Source organism: Dermacentor silvarum, chromosome 8 (assembly GCF_013339745.2).
Source record: "Dermacentor silvarum isolate Dsil-2018 chromosome 8, BIME_Dsil_1.4, whole genome shotgun sequence".
Lineage (NCBI taxonomy): Eukaryota > Metazoa > Arthropoda > Arachnida > Ixodida > Ixodidae > Dermacentor > Dermacentor silvarum.
In genome coordinates, this window is record NC_051161.1 from 8,104,568 (window position 1) to 8,130,822 (window position 26,255).

The 26,255-nt window shown below is 45.6% G+C and overlaps 1 protein-coding gene across 1 annotated transcript in view; it reads right to left on the reverse strand.

The window, feature by feature from the left end:
* Positions 1-10,122: 10,122 nt before the first annotated feature.
* Positions 10,123-26,255, reverse strand: part of LOC119460586 (structural maintenance of chromosomes flexible hinge domain-containing protein 1) — a 229,955-nt gene continuing 213,822 nt past the window's right edge. Inside the window, exons 45-49 of the mRNA XM_037721595.2 lie at positions 22,981-23,084; positions 21,101-21,171; positions 17,670-17,841; positions 12,454-12,726; positions 10,123-12,012 (exon numbers count right to left, since the gene is read on the reverse strand). Of these exons, the coding sequence (XP_037577523.1) occupies positions 11,900-12,012; positions 12,454-12,726; positions 17,670-17,841; positions 21,101-21,171; positions 22,981-23,084 (733 nt within the window). The 3' untranslated portion in view covers positions 10,123-11,899. The remainder of the gene's footprint in view (positions 12,013-12,453; positions 12,727-17,669; positions 17,842-21,100; positions 21,172-22,980; positions 23,085-26,255) is intronic.

A 26,255-nucleotide genomic window follows, 5' to 3' on the forward strand; every position in this document is an offset into this window, starting at 1 on the left:
CTACCGACGAAGAAACACCACATCCACTGGCTGGGCTTGCTGTTGCCAAGGCACACTACACTGAGCGCTCACTCGAGCACGTGAAGCATGTACAAGTCAAGCGGCACAAGACAAGCGAAGCGGAAGAAAACAATCGAAATAATGCGCGGCGAAGATCACACAACCGAAGTGCGGCCGGCCTGCTCTCGCTAGGCGCACAGTCCAAAATGGCGGCGACGCTAGACGTCGCTCGTGTCGGCCAATGGCGCTGCTCAAACGTCGGTTTGTGAAAAGGTCCGCGTCGCCGCCGCGTCGACATCACTGCGGAGAGGAACGGGGCGACTGAAGAAGATCGTAACTCCCGAGGAAGAGGAAGCGCGGCGCGAAAGACAGGGCGTCGCCAAAAAGATCCGAGCCTGCGAGTCCTGGATAACTTCCAGCGGCAAGTTCGGAGAGCCACGGGAGGTGCCGACGGACGGTTTGCGCGCGAGTTTCTGAACAGTGAATTTGGACACAGTTGCCGAGTGTGCGATAGACTGTGGGTCAACACGAACTTGTCTACGTTTAGCTCCGTGCGCGACTGCGAAAAGCGAGAGACTGTGGTGCGGATCGTACGAGAAGCGTTTCCCGACGAAGTTCAGTGGGGCCGCCAGCTTCGTTGCTTGCCCAGTCTTCGCGCCACTAGTGCGAAACTGCCCCATTAAAAAAATATATAAATGGCATTTTACCTACCGGTAAGTTTAGAAATAACTTCGCCTACCTTTGCAGAGGATGTCTTTTGTATTTCTTTCGCGATATTGCTCTTAGCCACTTATATCGGCGGCTTTCTTCTTTCGGAAAGGAGAACATGAGTACCTCCGGCTCGTTGGAGAAGTGCGCAGCACTCTGGTACACAACGCTCAAATGGAATGCCTAGTTGCCTTTTTCACGTTTCACACAGTGACCGCAACGTCTACTGCACACCGCACACGCCTACACACGCCAAGGTAGCACCGGCACGGCATGCCACAATCACAGAATGACGTGTTCCCGCGCCGGCACCTCGTCGCCTACTGCCGGACTACGAAAAGCGAGGCCCGTGACGTCACACGAAAAAAAAAAAAAAAAAAAAAACGAGCAGGCTTTGCGAGCTACATCTAGGGGATGTTGGCTGCATACACGCCTTATATATGACGCGAATCGGCGGCTGCAAAACGCCACTCGACGCCATACCACCCACAAACCAATGGTCTGGTCGAACGTACCAACCGAACGCTTGCCAACATGCTGTCGAGGTATGTCGATTCCGCACATAAGAACTGGGACAGCATCCTACCTTTTGTCACCTATGCCTTCAACACCGCGAGACACGAGACTACCGGTTACGCACCGTTCTTCCTCCTTTATGCTCGTCCGCCTCGTTACACACTCGTCGCCATGTTTCCCTACTTCGCTCATGACAATGACTCTATTACCAAGGTCCTCTGTCGAGCAGAAGAGGCGCGACGCATTGCTCGGCTACGCACCTTGGCCTCGCAGGACCGTTCAAAGATCCGCTACGACGGTCGTCGCCTACATGTATATTTCGATCCTGGCGACCTTGTGTGGCTCTGGACGCCTTTACGGAAGCGTGGCTTGTGCCAGAAGTTCTTGGCCCACTATGTTGGGCCCTACGTTATACTTGAACGCCTCAGCGAGGTCAACTATCGCATTGCACGCCTCACGAGCACTGGACGACACTCGGCCAAAACCGAAGTCACTCACGTTGCCCGCCTGAAGCCTTGCAATTCACGAACGACTGACTGACTTGCCCGGCGGGCTTCGTCTGCCAACGGGGAAATGTCACGAGCTCTCATAGCAGAGGGCAGAAACAGCGCGAATGACCACGGGGTCTGTCGGTGGAGAAGGAAGACGACGTTCGGCTGGTTGCTTTTGTGCCGGGCTTGCAACACGCGAACCGTTCCGATTTATCTGCCCTGCAGATTTAAATAAACGCTTCTCGGAGTAATAATATAGACAATATAAAGTGTGCCTAGTACAAGTATACACTGAGCACACTTCAGTAGTTGAGTAGCCGGTTGCGGAATGCAACAGCGTTCATAGCTGCTACCTTGAATCAACTGCTAGGTACCAATACCATGTATGTTTTTCTTATTGCCCATAGACCTGGCAAACGATATGATCATGCGTGGTCCCATTGTAGTGTTTGCCTATACTTATTTTCACAATAGATGGTGGCCAACTCAGCTTAAGTGCGATTCCATTTGTACATGTATTTAGCATTCATGTGTATGTGTTTGTATCATGTTCTGATTGTTGTACGTGCAGTGATGGAAGCACCTTTTTTTTATATTATTACAACGCTGGGAACAAGGTGGAAGAAGAAGACAACAATGTTAGAGACTTGCCTGCACTGCCTGTCTCTTGTAATATCAGCTGTAAATAGATTTCACTGTTACTTTCATCCTTGTGTCACAACATATTGCACCACAGTCATTTATTCAACTTTGTGTTAAAATGTACAATATGTAACCACCCAGTAATGGCCAAGATATCCAGCATCATCAATAAATATAATGCAGAACCAATGCACTTCTTGGAATAGACATGAAGCGAAGCTTTCATGCAACGGTCAATTAAATTTTATAGAACTATCTGCAATGTGTGCAATTCTCTTTATTTTCATCCGATACAACACGGACTCCTATGCAATGTTTGCTTATGCATCACAAAGGTCCCAACTTTAATGTCATGAGAGAGAGCTTGGTGAACTCACTCAAATGGCAGCTCACTAAGACTTCGACCAACCCACGAGTTCTTGTGTGCTTTTCACAAGGAAGAAAGAACTAATTGCAGATCCCAGTATTGAAATGTATGGGCAACAAATACCAGTGAACAAAGAGCACAGATTTTTAGGCATTGTACTTGACTCTAAACTTACTTTCATTCCACACATAAAATATCTTAAGGTGAAATGCGTAAGAAAGATGAACTTACTGAAAATTTTATCTCGCACAACATGGGGCATAGACAGGAAGTGTTTAATTAATATTTGCAAAAGTCTCATTCGGTCCCAATTGGACTATGGTGCCATGTTTTATCACTCTGCCACCTTGAGTGCACTAAAGGTGCTAGATCCTGTCCACCATCTAGGTATCCGCCTGGCCACTGCCGCTTTCAGAACAAGCCCTATTGAAACTTGATACGAACAATCAAATGAGTGGTCACTCCATCTGCAGAGAACATAGATCAGCCTCACATATTTTCTCAAAGTTCACTCTAATCATGAGCATCCGTGTTTCAATACCTCTTCACTTCACTTTATTACCTTTCTCACTGTTTGTCAGGGAGCTTAGCGAATAAATGGATGTCCCACTCCTCGAACATCGCTTAATGCCTCCAACCAAGCTGTTACCACCTTAGGAGTGGCAGGTAGTAGAATGTGGTATATCCTTTGTAGAAGTTAGAAAGCACGCTTCAGAGGTCGAAATCCAAATGCATTTCCTAGAACTCCAGTCCAAGTGCTCGTGCACAGAATTTTACACAGATACTTTGAAGTTTTTAAATCACATGCCGGGGTATCTTATGAAGACGTCGGTCATTCCTTCTCGTAATCCGGTGTACTCCAACCGGAAACAAGTACTTTCCTTGACTTCCAGGTACTTTTGGTACTGCTTTTCAGTCAGCCTGGGACTGCAAGAGATGGTGTGGGGCTTGGATGGAGATAGTACCTTTACGGCTGAGGCTTATGCACTATTATTGTCAGCTGTAAAGCATATAAGGAAATCAAAACTTCAAAAAACTTATATTTACAGACTCCCAAAGCGTTGTAAAAGCCTTGAAGTCACTCTGTAAACACAAAAATCCTGTACTCATTGAGCTCTATTCCGTTGTAAGTAGAGTGTACCTAACCAGCACGCCATCATATGCTGGGTGCCTGGCCATAGAGGCATTGAGGGGAATGTGCTAGCCGACCAAATAGCCACATCACACGCTATTAACCCTACAGCTGCTGTTCCTGCAACAGATTTGAAGCCCTTCTTGCGAAAGAAACTGCGAAGCCACTGGCAACGCATGTGGGACGCTGAAAGAAATAAGCTTCACTTGATTAAGCCACAGTTAGGTTTCTGGCCCTCCGCACTGAATACATGACGAACTGATGTCCTATTCATCTCAGAATAGGACACACACATGGCACCCACAGTTTTTTGCTGACTGGCGATGAACCACCAACCTGTGGTAGATGTGGTGAGAGGCTGACCGTCGTCCTGGAGTGTCAGGAAGCCGAAACAGAGAGAAAGAAATATTTTCCTCTAGCATACCGCTTTTTAATGCCAAAACAGTTGTCGATTTCTTTAGTGGTGTGGTCCTGCATGTTATTAGCCCAATAAATTCGTAGCGCATCCTCTCCCCCGAGGATGCCACAGTGATAGTAGTTCTGTATAGCACATGCCTCCAGGCAATTGTGTTTAAAGGGCTCTGGTTAGGCAGTAGTGCTTCTAGCCATTTTTTTCCATCTGACATGTTTTGCATGTAGTATCATTCTTTCGAAATGCATTTTCATGTTCACAATACACGTCATTAGTCATTACCATAAACTTATTACATGTAGATTTTACACACTTTACAGCCACGTCACAACTACTTCTCAGAATTTATCACTCCACTATGAACTTGCTAGCACTGGCATGGCGCTCTTTGGCCGTACTTGGCTCTTGCGCCACTAAACAACACACATTCATTCATTCATTGAGGCAGGGCAAGCTTCGCTGCATAGAATTTTGGTGAATATGAGCCAGAGCAACCTCGGCTGAGCAGAATTTTGGTGAATATGAGTCAGAGCAAGCTCGGCTCAGCAGAATTTTGATGAATATAAGTCAGAGCAAGCTCAGCTGAGCAGAATTTTGGTGAATATGAGTCGGAGCAAGCTCGGCGAGTTTGCACAAACATGCCATTAAATCACACCACGGAATAAATCAGTAAATAGCTGCATCTCAGAATCTAAGGAAAAAGGAAGATTTAAATACACAAATGCCATATTGTCTGTGCATATCGTGCACGTTGCATTATACTTTAATAATAGATTCAGTAATGACAGGATACGATTATGAGTTTATGGAGTAATACGTGTAACACAAACTCATGATCAACTTTGCTTCTCGTTGGGCACGGCCTATGCCTTGTGATATTTCTGCACACTTGATTAGCTGTGGATGTGCAAGAATCATCCGCACTTGAAAGGATGCTATTATTCACATTCGCAGTAAGGGATGCAACTGGCCGACTTTACTGCAAGATTTTGATTTGCCTTTGTTTAATCTGTTATCTACTATTGTAAAAACAAGGTGTTTGCCTGCTTTCCACATTGCTGCATGTTTTACAGGAGTGACAGAGAGAGAGAAGCAAGGAAATAATGTAGTTTCGAAGTAGTTTCTTAGAATACTGCAATATGTTACGACCAGCATAAACAAAAGAAATTCAATGCATGGAAGTAAGTGCAATATGCAATTACCTCTTAAAAGTCAGGGTTAACACAGGTGTAGTATGGATACAAAGTCTGTAACAGGTTGAAAGTTTATTCGTTTCTGTTCAGGAGAAAAATGATACATCAGAAAAAAAAAAAAGAGAGAGAACTGTTTAAATGATTCTTATCATGCATTGACGCTTAGAAAACAAATTGACGACGGTGTTTATTCCTAGTCAAAGTGTTAAATATGTCATTCTGGAAAATTCATTACAATATATAGTTAGCACGTTTGCTTTGCGAGCTATCTGATAAGCAGTCGCGTCTCGCAGCGTAAGTAACAGAACCTTCAAATAAGATAAATCACCGGGGAAAATACGCGTGAAAAGACCATTTTAGTTTAGCGTACGCAATATGCTATAGTACAGTGTACGCTAAGCAGCGCACGTTTAATATAGTTTTAGTTGACCTGCGAGATCTTCCGACCTCAGACGCCATATGCCATCGTCGCGCCTATCTCCAGACTTGACCGATAGTTGGCGCTGACATATTGAAGCTGTTAATTAGAGTTACTGTATATGCTCCCTACGGCCCTTAGAGAGCATATACAGAAAGTGAGAGGCATAAAGGAGAGATGCCTCGACCTGCACCAAGAGAGCATATACAGTAACTCTAGAAGGTTTTGGTGAGTATGAGTCAGAGCAAGCTCGGCTGAGCAGAAGTTTGATGAATATGAGTCAGAGCAAGCTCGGCTGAGCAGAATTTTGGTGAATATGAGACGGAGCAAGCTCGGCTGACTCGAATATTTGTGAATATGAGCGGGAGTAAGCTCGACTGAGTCTGAGTCGCCGTGAGCTATGTTCAGCAGAATTTTGGTGAGAAGCCCTCATTAGGCTTCGTTTCATTCGAAACGAGAAGCGATCTCAAAAACTCCACAATGTTATTCACAATACAGTCGTCGAAGCGGCCTGAGACTTAGCGAAAGCCGTTTACGCAGTCATTTGCTATGAACGCAGTGAATTCTACAAAAGCAACGCCAAATTCCATTTGAAGCGGTCAGTGGGGACGGCTGCCATGTTTTACGTAAGCTACGTAAACCACGCAAAGACAGTAACGTGAAATCTGAGAAATAGCTGGCCGTTTAGCGATCTGTGCAGTGACGACATGCTATTCTATGGCATACGCAATGGTATAGCGTACGTTCAACTAAAGCTGTCTAAAGCCGAAACCAACAGACTGCAACAGGACAGTTTTGTTTAGCGTACGCCACGCACAGCGGTTGCTAAAAAGGGGGCGTCGCGACGTCAGTTCAGCTGTTCAACCTCGGTTGCTAGACGCTGTGCCTTCTAGGTTTTCAATATACGTGGCCGGGCTCGGAAGGAGAGAAAGCATGTGCGAACGCTAGGAAAGGGGATGCCATTAAATCATCATCACCATAAAGGCGGCCAGCCTCAGAAGGAGAGGAGAAAGCATGTGCGAACTCTAGGAAGTAGAGCGGAGGGAGAGAGCAAAGTGAACTAGGCACCCGGCGTCCGTGTTCCACCATTTGTCCCGAGCGAATGCGTTGCACGGTGGTGCAGACGGTGCTCTTGTCTATCCTACTGCGTGTCCACTGGGTATGTGCCACTCTTCCAAGACAAAAAAAGAAAAATGCTTTAAATTTCTGTGGTGCTGAGCAGAATTCAACATGCGTCATATACAGTGTGCAGATGAATTTCTACTCAGACGCGCGGACTTTGTGGCGGCATTGCTAGATGGCTCAGCGTGTCAAGAGGGACGCGTGATAGGGTAGCCTGGTTGCATGCAGTACACGCCTCATACGTGACACGTTTCGGCGGTGACAATGCAGTGTGTTGCCGCATTGCCAACTGTATTAACGTCGACAGTCATCTTGAGCTGTTTTGTTTTTGTCAGGATTTTGCCTACCATCGTCAGTGGAATTGGATTGAATTCATGTCCTTGCGGCAATACGCACTTCGGATGACGTGTGTGTGTATATTGCCACAACTTGCAACAGGCGCCGCTGAATTAAAAAGCGAACGAAGACGCTTCTGTCCACGCGCCGGCCATGCGCCAGCACCTGTTCTAAGGAACGTCACTGAAGAAGCTGACGAAGATTCATCGGTCCACGCACGGGCGCTTTAGTTTTTACGTTTGGAGAAGACACGGGCGGGCTCAACGCTTCAACTAAAGGTCGCCCGTTTCGCAAGAAGCTGTTTATGCGAACCCTGTGCCGTCGTTGTCAGACTTCGCTAAAAAGGGGCCACGTGACCTATAGGGAGAGGAGGAAAAGAGCTCAACAGGGGGAAAGGAGTTGGAGTGATCCCTTTCCCCCTGTGCTTAATGTCTGTGCCTGTGTCGCTAATGGAGCCAAGTGTGTATCCGAGGCGTTAAGAAAAGCTACCTTGAAAAGCCTCAGTCCTTGCTCAAGTTAATTTTTAAGCATAGTCTGCATATCTATAAATCAATATGGGCAATCTTACTCTTGATGATGTTGCAAATCACTTTAAAATTACCTCATATTCTCTAAGCTAACATCCGTTTTGACACATTCCACACGAAAAAAGAAAAAAAAAAGCACGGCGAAACACAAAAACCTCACGCGAAAAAAAAAAAAAAAAAAACACTGCAATAACCCCAACAAAGCACTCCTAAAGCATGGTCACCATGCGAAGCCCGCAAAAGCGAAAATGAGATGAAAGAATGGTGAAACAAAAGATTTACAATATAGACTGCTTGCGAAGTTTGACTTGCATGGTGTAACACTCGGTGTAACTAACACAGCTTCGCTGTTCGACCATTTTCACGGAGTAGAAGGGGCGGTGAATTTTTTTCTAGAACGTGACATTTCTGGTTCAGGTGCGGGGTAACCTCGACCTATGCAAAAGACCTCTAAGCAGCAGGAACACCAGCGCCATAAGAGAGCTTACACCAGTGCATCGTGCCAGCTGGAGAATTCAGGGACTAACCCCCGAGATGTACAATCTCGGGGGTTAGTCCCTGAATTCTCCGAAGAGAACAATGGCCACGGTGCAAGGTATGGAGGCCACAGTACAGACTCACTACACGGTGCGAGTGTGAACACCCGCAAGTGTGAAGTTCCTTCCACGGCGACCTTCTTGAAGACGTGGGTGACTGGCTGGACTTTGAGTGAGTAGCAGCTTTCAACGAATGTGACGACAAAGCAAAATTAAGGAACATGTATTTCAGCCTCGAGGACAGCGCTCATACCTGGTTCCAGAACCATGAAGAGGACCCGATGTCAAGGCGTGAGTTACGTGGCGATTGTTGGACACCTACTCGAGCCCCGATCACCGAGAGCCTACAGAACGTGCCTGCCAAGTGCACACTCAGAAGCTTAATGAAAATGCCACTTTAGTACATGGAAGACACGTCTCTTCAAGCGAGCCGATCCTAGCATGTTGGAAGACAAGAAGCTCCATCATTTGATGTGAGGTGTCAGAGTAGCTTTTCGGTGCAGTTGCCAAATCAGTACGACCGGCAAGTAAATGTTGCCTTGACAACAGTCGGTCTGGGAGCTTTTGCGACTGACATTGACATTTCGCGACTGGCTCTGCAAGATTATACGTTCGGTAGTCTGCGACGAGCTGCAACAGCTGTACCGGGCGCAGCAGCCTACAGTCAACTACATTGCCGGCATAGTGCATTACGAAGTACAGCATGCGCTTGACCTCAACCTAAAGCTAGTGTTAGTGTCCCAATTTTTTTTTCTGTAATTATTCCAGTAATTGTACATGCTGTTTGGATAGCTATCGGCACTTTGCGGTTTACGAGCTAAATAAGTTATAGTACGATGATTTTTGTGAAACATTTATACACAAGAAAGTGCCTGCAAAGATCCCTATATTTTGCCATTGTGTTGGAATACCTCAAGAAATGTAGCAGCTAGACAAAAACTAATGACATATTCGAAATCTGCTTGAACTCTCTAATTGGCTCAATTTCCAAACTTCTAGTACAAATAACAAGAAAGTGCCCACAAAGATCACTATATTTTGCCATTGTATAGGAATAGTACCTCAAGAAATCCATTGTGCAGTAATACCTAAAGAAATGTAGCAGCTAGACAAAAGCTAATGACATACGTATTTGAAATCTGCTTGAACTCTCTAATTGGCTTAATTTCCAAACCTCTAGTACAAATAACAAGAATTGTTTTTTGAGTAGCATCTCCCCTCAACAGTCGACCCACCTGTACCTTATACACATTCTCAACCACTGCCCGACGCGGCGTGCCAAGCAGCAGTGGAAAAGTCGAAGGAAGGGAAAAGAAAGATCTAAATTAAAAAAACTAGGTTCTGTCAACACTTAAACCTGGGCAACGGAAAACATCATGTAGAAGCAGTAGACATCACTCCGCTAAGCCTCCTCTAACCAGCATCTCGAAATTATGGGGCAGCTCCTCCTCTCACCTGCTTAAATCTATTCCTTGTCATCCACCCGGGTACAAGCCCGCCTCCTCCACACCAAGGCCACGTCAGGAAGAGCAACCAGATCTCAGCAAGGATTACAAGTGACTTCGGTCACATACTTCACAGTGCACACAGAACTGGTGGGGCCTGCCATTTTATGAAGTGGACTTGGGAAATGCCGAATTGCATTTACTACCATTTGCACAGTAAAACAAGTAAGCTAGTACATTGCTGCATAACTCTTCAAAAAACATAAGAAATGGGGAATAGGCTTCCAAATTAGCATTTTATTGTCAGAAAAGCAAAAGGACAAGGTGCCTCCAGCTTTGTCATCATAAAACAAGTAGGCTGTAGGAGATGAACGGCCTCAACATGAAATGACTATGTCATAGCAAACGACTTTGCAGTGAAAGAAAGTATGGTACAACCAGTAGTGTAACAGGACACCTCCCAGGTAACAGACACAGGTGGGCTTAACAGCATTACGTGGCTGGGATCAACTCATCACGCAACAAACAGTTCCACCAAGGCAACTTTCCTGAAAATTTTTGCAGCTAGATAGGTATAAAATGTTTCAAACAAATTCGTAAGAATGACATGACTTATGTACAATTGTTCAAGACAGAGCACTTCTGACTGCTTTCCCACAGATTCATACCCAATCATGGCATCCATCTGTTTTAAAAATTTCACTTTCACTAGTAGTAAAATCAGTTCATTATATTGGGCAAAACGAACCTAAGAGCACGCTATAGTGACACGGCCACAGATACATTTTGCCTCAGGCATCCATTATTCGGATTAACGTAAAATAGAAGCTCTCAAGAAACATTTATTCAATCTACAAAAATGTAAATTTGTTATATTTTTTTGGTTCAAAGTGCCTGAACAGCACCTACAGCTGCCTGAAGACTTTCTATGTGGAGCAGAACAAGTTCTTAATTTCAGCATGTTATGCAGCATGCAGGCATGTACAACTGCAAGTTCAAGCTAACATGTCAACAAAAGCATAGCAGTTTATCAATTTACAGAGTGATCCTTCCAAATCCTAATGCGGGAATGCCTAGCAGAACTACATCAGAATGTAAAAACAAGCAAAAATACACAAAGAATTGTGTATGATCAAGTATGGAAATGTGACGGTTGAAACAATTATTTGCAGTCACACTGAACATCAAGGGGCTGAAGTCTGCGCTGTCAGCATGTTTAACAGGCTAGCACAGGTTGAAAATGTCTGATACACAGAACATGACACAGATTTCTGTGCCAGTGATGATGTGCTGTAAAAATGGAGAAAAGGAAATAAATGGAAGGTGTAGGGAACAAACACAATACAATGCAAGAAATGATAAGGTGGTTAAAAAAAATGAGCAAAAGAATTCAGAAACGTGAACTTGTTGCGCAAAACTTGGGCCAGCAGTGGGATACATACACACACAACTGCTAGTGATGACAGCATGCACTTGACAAAACAGTGACTCACTCTATCAATGGGCCAGTTTTTTGTCAACACCAGATCTGAATCCCAAGCAAATGTAAAAAGTCCTACACAGTCTCTAGAGAAACATGATACAGACAAAAAAGCCGGAAGTGACTGACATTGAAAAACAAGGCATTTTTTTTCCACACCACAAGGAACAAATAATAGCTTTCAACTAAACACAGGCATCTTTGTACTTTCTATATATGTACAGATACTAACTACACCTTGCTTGCCTCATATATTTCCATTCTCAACTAAACGTAACATCTAAATTTTTTCATAGTGAACAAGCGTGAGAGAAACCAACACATCCGTTGGCAACATTAAAAGAGGACAATAGTGGGCAGCAATAACTAATGACAACAGTGCAAACAGTTGTAACAGGCAGAAATGAGTCTACAATGCATTGCATATAAAGCAATAAGAAAATGCTGACAAAAATAAAAGAGGCCCACAAGAGAGCCTTTTCAGTGTGAATACAAATGACGCCCAAGTGATCTGAGGTATCCTACAGCAGGCTAAGTCGCAGCACATGGAATGATGATGTGAGCCCAAAGTGCATCACGTGATCCTCCTGCGTTTCCTCTCCACAGGTGCAGTGGCAGGGGTGGGAGGTGCACGTGCTCTTCGAGAAACGCCATTCATACTGCTGTCGTTGGGTGTTTTTGGTGAAGCTGCAAAAGCAAGTTAGACAACCTTTGATGTGAAGAGAGAAAGACCACTGCTGATGGGAGAAAGCAAAGGGACAAACATAAAGCCAAGCTTCCGATACAGGCTCTCACACTACGACAAGCATTACACTCGCAACATAAAAGGAAATTGGCTGGGTACACAAACTTGACCAATGAGCACAAACTGAAGTTGCATCACAAGTTGGTGCCTACGCTACACTGAAATTTTTTTTTTTTTCAATTTTCATAACTTTTTTCACGCAGAAGTGTGCTGAAGTTTACTGCATGAAGTTAAGGTGTGAGCAACACAATATCGTGAGCTTTCTTCCGATCCTGCATAAGTGTTCGCTACTTCCGACGACACTTGGAGTGCTGCACAAAGATACATATCACTGTATAATGGGCAAAGCTTTCCAAGTGGTGCTGACACTTGTGTGCACTCACCTGGAGGGTACCTGCTGAGTTGTGCAGCTGGGAGGGACTGGCGTCTGGGTGAATTTCTCACCAGGTCTTGCACAGGCACAGCTAGCCGGTCATCGTCCTGACCTGAACACTGCAGGCGCGCAACAGCCTCGTCAACGCCTGCCAGCTCCTTCTTGAGCTGCTCATAGTCCTTTTTCTTCATCACGAAGGTGGTATCCTTCTGCTTTTGCTTCTCCAGTTCTGTCCGAGCATCTCGCTGTTTCTTCATGGCCACGCTAAGCTTCTTCAGAAGCTCTGAAAATCAGGACACAAAAGGAACTTAGCCAAACTAAAATTACAGCTCAGCGTTCTTAAATAGCAAATGTCTCACTCATGCTGAGAATACAACTTTGATCAGCACGCAAAAATGATGTAAACTGTAAACTGGGGTGGAAGCAGGCTCCAATGTTTTGGAGCAGGGCTGGGAGCAGAAAATTGACCGTTCTGGAGCAGCTTTTCAGCAGTAAATAACTATATATTTTGGTGCAGCATCAGAGCAACAAATTTGTATTTTTATAGCCGAGAAAGCAAGTTTTGGAGCGGGTCACCATGCTAAGAACATTTAAATTAGCAAGCTTTTGCTTTGAGCAAATACAAATGCTAAGAGAGAAAACTTTCTGCCAAGGTGAAATTGCTGTGCAACATTCTACGCTCTTCTTGCCAAGCAACTTAAAAAAGAAATCTGATCAATGTGCAACTGTAGGGAACTGTAATGGCAGTACAAGTTCTACAAACAATCAGGGCGAAAGCACAACACAACAGCAATAAAATATATCTATGTATGAGCATAAGAGAGATGAAATACATAGTCAGAACCAGTACTTGCACTTGAGCATAAAGAAACAAGTACAAAGCAGCTCTAAAAGTAGCACAAGTAAATCACATGGGACGTAAAGCTAGTTTGTACTTTATCAACAAATAACACTACCACACAACACTAGCACTGCGTCCACAGTGCTAATACTTAATATGCCAGCTATGTGTTAGACTAAAGAACAAGTCTTACCGTATTTACACGATTGTAAGTCGACTCGAATGTAGGTCGACCCCCCCAAAATTGCATGTCTCAAAAAAAAAAAAAAAAAAAAAAAATGGGGGGGGGGGGGGGGGGGGAGAAAAACCACGCGAGTGCATTTCACACAAGGGAAATTTATTGATGGGGTTGCTAAGACTACTCATCGTCACTAGAGTTGACCTCACTGGTACTGCTGCAGTCATAGCTGCTGCGTCCCAAAGCACGTCGTCATCAAAAGTGAGTCCACACTTCGCGAACGACCGCACCACGACATCGCGCGGTACAGCCCCCCACGCAGAGAGGACCCACCCACACACAGTAGCCAGAGATGCCAAATTTTCTCGCGCTGAAGCCGCCACTGCCGCACCACACGTTCACTGACTCCAGACCGCTCCAGACTTGCGTCCCACTGCACAGTTGTTAGTTTCCTCAACATGGAGGATTGCAGCACGTTTGAACGCTGCTGAGAACGAGCGCCCAAAGTTCTTGGCACTCATGACAGGCACGACGATTCAGCACAACATCGGAAGTGACAGATGCGAGCGGCCGTCGAAAACAATCGTATCTCAAAGAAAAGCTCTTCCGCCAACTACTAATAACCCCCAAACGACGGCTCTTCCGCCAACTACCAATACCCCCTGACGGCGGCTCTTCCGCCAGCTACCAATACCCCCCTAACGGTGGCTCTTCCGCCATCTACCAATACCCCCTAAATGGCAGCTCTTCCATGATCGATGCTCCCACAAGAGCCGTGCGCTCGTGGTGTGCGCAATCAAAATGTATGCAATAGAGTAAATTATTACGCTACGCTTCTACCGTAACCATAAAAACGTAGGTGCAAAGTTGTAACCACGCTGTAGCGCCCCTGATTTCTCGTTTCTCTTGCTGTTACTAGCGGTACACGGTTCGGTTTCGATTCTAAGTCGACCCCCCAACATTGGATTGCCAAATTTGAAAAAATGGGTCGACCTACAATCGTGTAAATACGGTACTTAAAATGTATTCTCTAAACAAGACTAATATGTCTCCAAGTGAAATATAATGCATCTGATTAACTACAGAAATATTGCAAGTTGATCATTGTACTTCAAGGCACAAGGCACTATACATAGCCAATAAATTAAAATGCAAACATTAGATATGGGCAAGCACAGCTGGCTAATAAGTCCCACAATGCATGTGGCACAAAACTGCACCCACATTTAAAACATCATAGCTCACAACACAACATCAAAACAAAAGGACGGAAAGCAATACAGTCAATGTCCGATTTTTCGGACTCCCTAGAGCCCGCGAAATCGTCTGAAACAATGAATGCAGGCCTTTTACTCCCGCTAAGTGCTCAAATTGCCACAGGCACGTCCGAAAAAGCTTTGAAGGCCTGCCAGTATACTTATGAGGCATATCGGTGCTTGTACTGTGACAGGAGACGGAGGGTGCAAGCGTGTGTAATTAAGTAATACCTACTGTGTCCCGTGACAGTTGCCCCTTCTCACTCTTGTTTTGCTTCCCCACAATAATTCACATATGCTTCACCGTGTAACATTACTGCATTGAAGCGAAGCTGACTTTCACAAACGGGCATCCTGCAACTCTCCGAGCTTCGAAGCCGCTCGCGAGGATTCCAAAGGCGGAGTGTCGCTGCCACTGCTGACAGCGCAAATTATTTCAATGAAAAACACGGCACCGAATGGCAAGAAGCTTAATAGCGAACGTCCAATCAGCTAGGCCTAGCGTTGCCGTGGTGGTGGCAAGCGGATCTGCATGCGAGAATGCTGGTTCGAGGCGGCAAGACAATCAACAAGGTGGTGGTGGTGGCTTTGATTAATGCCGTTATGGACCTGTGGTCGCGGCTCGAAGTCGAGAAAATCGGACAACAAAGGGTTCTTGCATCCCAAATTTGAGACGTTATTATACATTGACTCTATGGGGTATGTGACGGTGCTGTGAAGCCGTCCGAATTATCAGGCCTGTCGGACATGGAGGCAACGCTTGGGAGCAGTTTCAGTGTAATAATGCGTTTTGGAGCAGGATGGCGCAGGAAAGGCGCATTGGCACAGCGTGGCTCAAATGGCGCAGCACCTCCAGCCCTCTGTAAATGAGTGAAGCACTGGCACTAGTACTGCACTGACAATATTGAGTCATTTCCTGTTGATGCAGATTTCCTTTGTGTGGTTTGGTCAAGAGCTGTGAAAGATTGATGATACATAATAATAAAAAAAAAAGAATCGGATTGCAATATCATGACACTACTTGCCCGCTTTCATTCAACATTTCAACAGAGGGATTTGCTGATGGTGCCTCTTTCCACATCTCTGTTGGCACTGCAGATGGGACATGACGACCTGCCTTTTTCCGTTGATTGGCATGACCATCGATTCCAGCCTTCATAATAGCACGCTCCTGGTTTTAAGCATCGTCAATATGGTCAACTGCGCAAGCTCATACTTCTTTTGAGTCTAGCAAAATTTGCAGCTTCATCTCAAGCAACCCAGCTTTACACTTTGTTGGCACCCATTATCTGCAAACTGGGCTGTCCTCTGCTTCAGGACTGCTTCCGTGGCACATTTTCGCCAGTTTCACTGCGGCACCACTGCGCCATCACTCTTCACATTGAGCTTTTTCTCTCTCTCTCTGGACGCGTATGGAGCACAATCACTGGCAACACATGACACAAACATGAAAAGCGGGCGCCACCTTGTGGCACCCTATGCCAACTCAAAATTCTCTCCGTGGTTTTCGCTATCCCCACGCGTGCAGGATGCACGGCGCGGTAATGGTGGCAGACACAAACTCTCTCGTAGACAAACTTTTCGCCCCTATCTCGACCTTGTTCGTTTAAAGGGAACTTAGCAAATTTAACAACGCAAATGTCAAGCTCAGTCTACATAAAAAGCGCCTTCCAGAAAGCAACATTTTGATCGTTGTATTCGACATGCAATCATAACATTATATATGTTCTTTCTTTTCTCACAGCCCTAATGCATAAGTTTATATCATGAGTCGGCTCATAGTTATAACCTATATATCGTTATATGTGGTATCATTTTAAGTGGACTGCACTGTACTGTTTATTCCCTGGAGGATGTAATTGAACAATATTATTGCGATAGGAATTATATGGACACTTCAAGCGGATTTTTGCCGCCGTCGTCGCCGTGAGGTTCCGTATAAAGTCCAAGGGCGATAAAATCATCGTCGCGAGCCATATGTGTGAGCGAAAGCACGCGGAGGACGCGCACTTTCACGGAGAGCAAACACATGGCGGAGAGCAAAGCCGACTTCTTCCGTCGCGCCAATTGCCGTGGAGGTACAGGAGGGGAGGAGGGGGGGGACGACACTGTGCTGCGAGTACAAATGCATATCTTGCAACCGGGCGCAAGGGGAACTGGTGACTCAATCTCCCACGCGAAAGTAGGAAAGCGGGAAGGCAGCGCGGGAGAGAGGCAGGGCGGCTTCTACTCTGACAAATGCGTACATTTGTGCCGGTGCGGGCTGTCGCGCGCACCGTATCTTGAAAGCGATCTCCATACGGCTCTGACCTTTGAATGCGCCTCTCAGTTTCCATTGAAGTGATAGACCACCAGACAGTCACTCGCAGTGGCGGCCGCGCTTGCTCACGCCAGCATTTTGACAGTGGTTGGCTGGGGTCATCGAGTGTGATCTATTCATGTTTGCTTGTGCGCGCTGACACCATGCTTGTTAATTCAGTTAGTTAGCAAATGTGTCCAAGTTTATGCAGCCGATAAAACTACTATCCCTACTCCGTACAGCTCTCTACTAATTTGTGATCGCAATTGATGCTTCGCCTTTCGGGCAAAACTGCGAGACATTTTTAGTTAGGTTTGCACAAGAACACTGCCTTCCTTATGTTCGAAAAATCCACCTCATTTTCTTTTTTCTGTAATAACAAATTAAACACCAACACTTTCTTTTTAGTAAGTCCAATAAACATATAACTGGCACGTGCTTTTTAGTTTAAAAAAGCCCAGAACCTTATATGATGGAATCCCTTTTTGTGCAGTGTTGAATATCCATGCACTCCTGGACACTGCTGGATGTCTTGCCATGCATGTTATTGTTAACTTTTTCATGAACATTATATATCAAGTCTCCGAATACAAATAAACTTTCCCTCAAACGACCTTTCATGAGAATTTAACTGGAACTTGTGTCAACTTACGAATTTGGTCCTGAACTCGGTCAAGGTCCTTCATGGGCGGCTCACCAAACACATTGCCCTGCAGCTGAGCAAGGGAAGGTGCCCGGTTCTGGTGGCCGCCAAACTTACCCGTGCTGGCAATACGCTCACCCGTCTTGGCCAGCAAGGTTGGGCAGGCACTGAACTTCGTCACCTGCAAGACAAAGTTGCACACAATTCACATGAAACACAGGGGTCCCAGACTTCAAATTTATTTTATACATTTTTATAATTAGCGCTAAACACACAATACAGATAAATTACACTTCTGAAATGTAAAAACAAGCAACTATTGCTAAGAGCCATGGTTTGGTAGTTTGACATGACAAAAAAAGCAACACAACAGTCAAAAAGCAAGTGATACCACCTTCAAATGCCCAAAGCAACTTCCCGTCATGTCAAATTATGCCAATGACTGAGGAAGGGGGGCAAGCTGAATTATTAATGGTTTAGAAAGACAGCTACATTATATTTAAAATGAAATCTGCTTGCCAATACCATAGGCATTTGTTGAACAAAAAACTGTCAGCCCTTCCACTGGGGTGGAGATGGAAGACCAGCAAAGCTGTACTATGGTGGCAATTATGTATTTCCAATTATGGCTACTAAGATATTAAAGAATGAGAAATATATATGATCTGGCGGTTTTCATTTATTTAGTGACCACAGGGACCATGGCCTTATTGTCGCTACGGTACACCAACATAGGATGTATGGCAAAGGTTGGCACGTTCTTCATAAACACGTCATTAACGCTGGGCGCGTCTGGTGCGAACGAGGGCAAAACGCCGCCGCCGTAGACAATAGTTCTGCATAATGTTTGTGTGACTGCACACAACCGCTGTCAAAACGCTGGCGTGAGCAAGCGCGCCAGCAGTAGCGGGCGAAGGTTCATGCAGTATATCACTTGAACGGAAACCGAGCGGCGAAAGCACAGCGCATACAAAGGTAGGAGCCGTGTTGCAAATCTCAACACGGAATACCATCGTTTCCAGGAATACCAGTAATACCATCGTTTCTCACTCGCAGGCGCGAGCACGAGGGTGCTCGCGCCTGCGAGAGAAACGATGGTATTCCTAAACAAACGCATCACTGTTTTGATGATCCAAATATAATCTCACTATCAGGGAGGGAGCAGTCTACCTGACTGGAGCAGTATATTTTTTTATTTGGGGTGTTGCTGCGCTGCGCTCCGCAACACCCCAACGACCGCCGCTTTGCGTCAGCGCCCGCACCGCGGCTTCCACCGCGGCACCGGTGCTTAAACGCGAGCAGTACCCGCTTGTTTACACCACCACAGTTCACCGAGCTCAAAAGCCGTCATGCCACACCACCACTACTGCAACGATTTCCGCCACTAGAACAAACGCTACAATAATAAAGCGCGGCCGGCGTGGCCCAGACATCGCCAGACATTCAATGAGCCCTAAACGATTCGCTCCCTACGCACATAGGAGCTGCGCTCGGCAAGGTCGCTGCGCCCGGTCTCGGAGATAAGAGAGCCACGATCAGTAACTAGCAGCCGCCGCGCAGACCAGTGCCTCAAAAGTCCCTAAGTGATTAGGTCCCTAGGCACCTAGGAGCTCCACGATTGCCATGACAACACGTGTTCAGCAGAAGTCATGTGACCTGCAGTGCCATGCCCCCGCTGTACCTACTAGCAATTGTAAAGTCCGCATGCGCTGCGCCGCAGTGGGAGAGCATGCACGCACGTGCACAGTCTAGGGTGTCTTGATGCCCTCCTCGCCCACCGCTCCCCTTACACTGGGAAGTCGCGTTTGCTCTCCGCCATGCGTTCGCTCCCCATGAAAGCGCGCGTCCCTCGCCCTCACGCGCTTTCACTCGCACATACAGCATACGGTCAATGAAAGTTTTTTTTTTCTACATCTGGACAGAACCAGAATTTTTACCCTCCCCCTTTGCTATAGCACTTTTTTCTTCCTTTTTTATGATAACGTTGATCCGTTCGTTTCTCTCCCTCTCCCATGCCTCGCCTCACCCTCCCCTCATGCCTCGCGCAATGCTCTTTGGATTTCTTGAGCTGTCCGCGACGCGCTCTTTCTTTGTCGTGGGCAAACAGCTTCGCTGTAAAAACAATAGGCCTGCCAAGTCTGTGATGCCACAGAACCATACTATCAGTAACCACTGGTAGATTCAAAGGGAAGGGAGGCATGCCATGAGCTATTAACATCTTCTCAATGCTGCTCAATGCTTCTTTCAAGCATTAAGCAGTGCAAATAGCATGAAAATATTCCAGATTTGTAGTAAATGAAATAATATGCTTACACAATGTGTTCTAGACTTTTGACCTGCCCTGTCTTCCACCTAATTCACAAGGTCCCATCAGGGTTGAATAAGTTAGAATTCTACTGCATCTACATAAGTCAACATTAAATTTCTCGGACTCGCTAAGGACCACGAAATCGGCTGAAAAATCACGTACAGTGCAGTCCACTCATAACAATATCAAGAAGAACGAAAAATCCAATCATTTTAACCAACCATCGATATATCTGGACTGAGCTGCCAAATATACCATTGTAGTCCTGAAACCAAATTTGCCACTTGCAATAAACAATCGACGTTGTAGAGAGTAGGCTGTGAAAAATAAGATGTTAATTTATACAGTCAAACCTACTTATGATACCTGTTTTAACAATATATCCGTTAGAACAATGAGAAGCTGCTGCACTGTCAACTTTTGTATGTTTTCTATGGTGAAATAACCCGCTTACTACAATGCCCCCATGCCACATTATCAGTCATAACGATGCAGTCTGGCTAGTGGGTGTCCGGCGCCAAGAGAATGGAATGCAAAATCCTTGAAAAGAAAAAAAAAAAAAAACATATGAGAAGTTGCACGCCGCCGTGCACTGTTTTCCATCCTTCTCCGCATCGCCAGCATCATGCATCTCTCTCCCATCGCCCTTCCACTCCTCCAAACACGAATGGGCTGCGCCCATAGCTCTATGTCGTGCCACCTTCCGAAACACAAATGGACCGTGCTAACTGCGCTGATTGCGCTTGGCTGGCAGAGCACCGCAAATGTGCGATGCAATAGAGCCAAAACGGCGTTAGCATACACCGAAATGAAGCGACGAAATTCACATCGCCATAGTCACCAGTGAAAATTGTACTGAGATGACAGCAACCCCGGAATGCTTCGTGCCTTTAAGGCTTTGAGAGATGGTGGCTTTGATTAATAGCATTTGGGACCTGCAGTCAGGCAAAAAAGTCTGAAAAAGTGTACAGCGAAGGGTTTCAGTGTCTGAAACTTCAGACGTCTTTATACATTAGCTCTATGAGGTAAGAGGCGGTGCTTTGAAGGTGCCTAAATTATCAGGCATGACTGAAAAATCTGTCACTGACTATATATGTAATGCATAATGATAAGTGTATGAAGTGTTACTCACCTCTGTCCTATACTTAGTAGCGTCATCCAAGGTGTCTAAAACAATGGTCTCCCCAATGAAGTTGGCAAACACTGAAAATTGAAGAATTATTGAATGTATAAACTTCCTAGAAAGGTGACAAAGCAAGGCAACATGGCTAAAATGAAGCGTTAAGTGCGCTGCCATGCGCCTAAATTCGGTCGCACTTCTGTGCTTCGGAACTTCGCAGGCGACCGGGTTTGAAGTGTTCATTCTCCCAGTACGGCGCATTTGAAAATGTTTGTAATGTGGATGCAGTTTCAACAGGCACGGTCAGAAAATCGTAAATGCCATGAAATGTGGTTCTTGTAATTGACAGATCGTTATATCTGGGATCATAATAAGTGGGTTAGACTGCACATTATTCAGGCCCGTAGCCAGGGGGGGAGTCCCTAGCCCCCCCCCCCTCGACATCATGTTGAAGGGGCGGGGGGGGGGGGGGGGGGTGTTCCAGCAGGGCTTCCGCTACCCCACTGCGCAAAGAAACTTGTCAACAGCTCCTCACCATGTGCAAGACTGAGGAGACCTTTCCGTGCCCATGTCCTATGGCGCTAAGTAAATCGGCCGAACGGCCGCCACGTGAGCGAGCCAGAGCATCCCAAAAGAGCAGAGAATGCCGCACCCGACAGTCGGCGCCCGATAAACAGAGAGGGGCGGCTGCGCTCTCGATTTTGCCTCCACCGCAACCCTTCCACCGCCCCGCCCACTTTCTTCAGCCACCGTCGCCGCGTGTTAGCCGCGGTACTAGCCTTGTACCGCGGTAGACAGCCTTGTAGCACCAGCCGACCGATACACGCCAAATGCCGGGTGAAGCTCTTCTTGAGTGTGCCTCAATAAAACAAATATTTCCACTCTCCGTCTTTTTATTTTTGGCTCTGAGTAATGCTGTTTTTTTTTTTATTAATGAAATCTATTGAGACGAACCATCCGTATAAAAATATACTATTAGGAAGATTTACCTCAAGACTACAAATATAAAACTTAATAAAATAGTATTTAAAAAGTCGCACAATTTACATACTGCGGTACTGTGCAGAGTTCACATTGTCTGCATGCCTATCGACAACGACGCGTGTTAAGCCAATAAGACTCCCAACAAAGGTTATAGCCAGATCCACATCCAGAGTCTGATTAGACGCTTTTTGCATGCTTTTCGCACAAGTCAGGTGCCGTTTCTGGTACGCCTAGTTTGCACAATTTCCGGCAGTCTTTCACAGTGAAAGACAAACTGAAGATCATAGCCGCTGCTGAAGAAATCAGCAACACAGCTGCTGCAAGATGGTTCTCAAGACGATTACGTCTTTGGGAGTGGCGATAAAGCCTCGGACAGCGGACGACAGCACTAACAACGCTGCGGCGGTCGTTTTGAAATAAATTTGCTTGGAAACGAAATGATGACTGCGCGTAGTAGTAACTTCCTAGTCCTCATTTCTTCGGATAAGTGTGCGAGTTATACGCAAGGTTATTTTTTTTCTTTTTCGCGGAGGTCAAAGTTAGGGGTGCAGGTTATACGTGCAAAAATACGGTAATTACTGAAAAATAGGTGCTTTCCTCAGATAGTCAAGGCCTTTAGCAAGTGTCCCCCCCTGAAAAAAATTCCTGGCTACGAGCCTGACATCATTATTTCAGCATCGTCATCTCATTCTTGTCATGCCATCCTAGAAGTGCGTGGAGATCAGCATGTTCAAGTACCACGAGTTTATGTTGAGTGAGGAGTTTACAATAAAAAAATGTGTAACCTGGTTGTGTGTTCTATACTTGCAAATGGCCGCTAAACAAGAACAGCATTTTTCGCAAACACTAATGAAAGCTTCAGTTAAACCAATTCTCACAGCACATGAGATTCGTATCTTTTTTCTCACCTGTTCGACAGACTTCAGGGTCTTTCCGAAATATGAAGTAGTCTAATGCAAACTTGGGATTCCCTGTTGGAGTGAATGACTTGTTCCTCAGGTGCGGCAAGGCCCTGCAAAGTGCAAAAATCAGGGTTCGTGCAGGTTTACAAGTAAAAAATTCAAGGATATTCCAGGACTTTCCAGGACCTGTCACAGGTTTTTCAAGGACTCAAAGCAGCATCCAAAGTAGGATTTCTTTACTCTAACATTTCCAAAAATGAGTAGTTTTATTGCACTTACAATAAATAAATGTATATCACAATTATAATAAAAATGTCTAGCCTTGATAACTTCTCAAGATCACAACACAAAATGAACACTTACAACAGCGGCTGAGATTTCTCCAGTATAGGGTGGGTAAAGTTCACCAAAAATATTCAAACCAAAGAGAAATAAATGTATATCCCAATGATCTTAACGTCTAGCCTTTATCACTTTGCAAGTTCACAATACCAAAAAAAAAAAGTTCACAAAAATGCACCCAACAGCTACTGTGACTTCTCCAGTATTAACTCGGCAAGTTTACTGAACATTTCCAAACCATTCAGTGTAGTCTTGCTACACATCCATTATATTATAACAAATAGATGTATATTGAAATTTTGCAAAACATGCCTGGTCTTGATTATTTCTCAAGTCCGCAATATTAAAAGTTAATACAACGAACACTCACAACAGCTGCTCAGGCTTCTGCAGTATTAGCTGGGTTGGTTCATCAAACATTTCCAAAACATTCAGCATACCGTATTTTTCGGTATATAAGACGCGTTTTTCTTTTTCTTAATTTTCCGTCGGTGCATCTTATAGAACGGTGCGACCTATGTACGTTTTTTTTTAAACTGCCGTCATAATCGAATTTGATGATAATTATGGCCACGCGAAGCGGGCCGGTTGACTTAATGGCTAACGTGCGCGCTATCGAGGTTCTCGTGATCTGTGCGCGCTATCGGGTTCTCGTGATCAAGTTCCAAAACGCCGTGCGAGAAGGATGGAGCAGCAACGCAAGCGGCGGTAGGCCGACCGTGAGTCAATCAACGCCGAAGTCGTCGCATCTGCACATAGCTGTCAAGATACGGCGCACGCCGCTGCGCAAACTACGCAGTTGCTACGAGAGTACAGGCAGCCCCCCACTTCCTCTCGGGCTGCCTTCCCGCTTTCCTCCCTTGTGCGCAAGTTGGCTCACCGTCGCATGCTTTCACTCGCACACACAGCATATGGTGCGCGGGGACGATGTTATCGCCCTTGGACTTTACACGAAACATCGCGGCAACCACAACAGCAGAAATGCGCCTGGAGTGGAAATATATGGCACCCATATGCTTGCGCGTGACCCGCATTCCCAGAGCGAAACGTAACTAACTTGTTTAAATCGCTTACCGAAAGATAGGTGCGTCTTATACACTGATGCAACTTGTATACTTTTTTTTCGGAAAAACTGCCGTTGTGAAGGGGTGCGTCTTACACAAAGGTGCAACTTATTGACCGGAAAATATGGTTATGTTGTTGCAAAGGCACTGAGCATCAGTTGTAAAGTTGCTGCACTATTGCTCTCTTTAGCTTCACTAGCTTCACTTCGCACGCAAGAGTGAAAGTGGGAAGGCAAGTCGACGGGCGAAGAGTGAAACGAACGATAGGGTGAGGAAAGCAGTGTAAACACTGCCAGCTGAGCCAGCAGCGTTGCGCGGCATGGGTCTCTCACTCCATTCGCGGTTTGACGCGGCGAAGCTTTTCATTTTTTCTCGTGCAGTTCTGCAAAACGTAACCACGTGTGCTCGCGCCGGCGTATTGTTTCTGAAATGGGGAGTTTGTCAGATCGACGCTGATCTACCACAGAAAGGAGGTCCCAATGTTGATATCAGAGTGCATTGCTCATGAAATTCAAGGATTTTCAAGGAAGGAAAAAATTCCAGGACTTTGAAGGGCCTTGAAAACACAATTTTCAATTTCAAGGGTTTTCAAGGATTTCAAGGACCTGTACGCACCCTGAAAAATGTATCAATGTACTGTACTTACTCGAATTTAGGCCGACTCCGATTCTAAGCCGACCCCCCGAAAGTTCAAAGCAAAAAAAAAAACCTCGAATGAAGGCCGATCGAAAAAGCGAGGACAGCATTCGCAAAATGAAACAGCATTTATTAAATTTGAACATGCCGAGCGCATTATATGTCACCATCGCTGCTAGCCTCGTCGCTATCTTCCTTACTGCTGACATCTTCAAACAGTGCACTATACACTATACACTATATTCAGTACCATCAAGCGCATTAGAGATGCTGCACTTTTTGAAGGAGCGCACAATCAATGTTCCTGGGTAAATGCCATCCTTGTTGCGGCAAACGCAAAAAGCATCTCCCGTGGCCCCCTCCAACGATGGACGTTTTTCTTATCGATGCCGAAGTTCTGCCTGGCTTAAACGTTTTACAATGCCTCTACGGCTAGCACAACTACCGTATTTACTCGATTCTCATGCGCCCTCGATTGTAACGCGCACCCATTTTCCGTGAAGAAAAAATAAAGTCATTTACAGTACCGCACACCTCATGCTTTCAAACAAAAACACAACTTTCTGTCATTTGGAAAAACGGATTTCCTCCCGATGCACTGAAGTTGCGATAAATAAAAAAAAGTCGCAGTTTCGCCCGAAAGGCGATGCATCGAATGCAATAGCAAATTAGTAGACCGCTATACGAAGTAAGGATTGCAGTTTTATTGGCCGTATAAGGTTGCAAACATTCGCTTACTAAATAACTTAACAAGCACGGTGTCACGTGTGCACAAGCAAACATGAACACATCTCGCTTGTTGACTGCGGAAACGAATTGTCAAGACGCTGGAGACTAAACGCGCCTTCGTGCTAGCATGCCTCTCGCTTCAACGCGGCGAAAACACAGCGCGCGGCGGACTTCCCGCGACAGATTGCTTTCAAGATAGGGCCAAGGCGATCGTATCACCGAAGTGGATCGTCGCAGATTATGCCCTGCTTCGGTCCACTGAAACCGTTCCGCATTGCTTTGCTGGCGAAAATCCTCTCCTTCTGTTTGCGCCAGTCCCGCTCGCAAGTTTCGGATTCTCTGAACGCCCATGATGCGGCCCGATTTCCATTCGTCTCCGCACAAACGATCACTTTCCTTTTAAATGCGGCATCAACTCGGTACTTAATGCTGATAGAGCAGACTACGGTAGCTACTACTACAGCAGGAAACTACGGTAGCTAGGCTAGAAAGTAGCTAGGCTCGATGCGC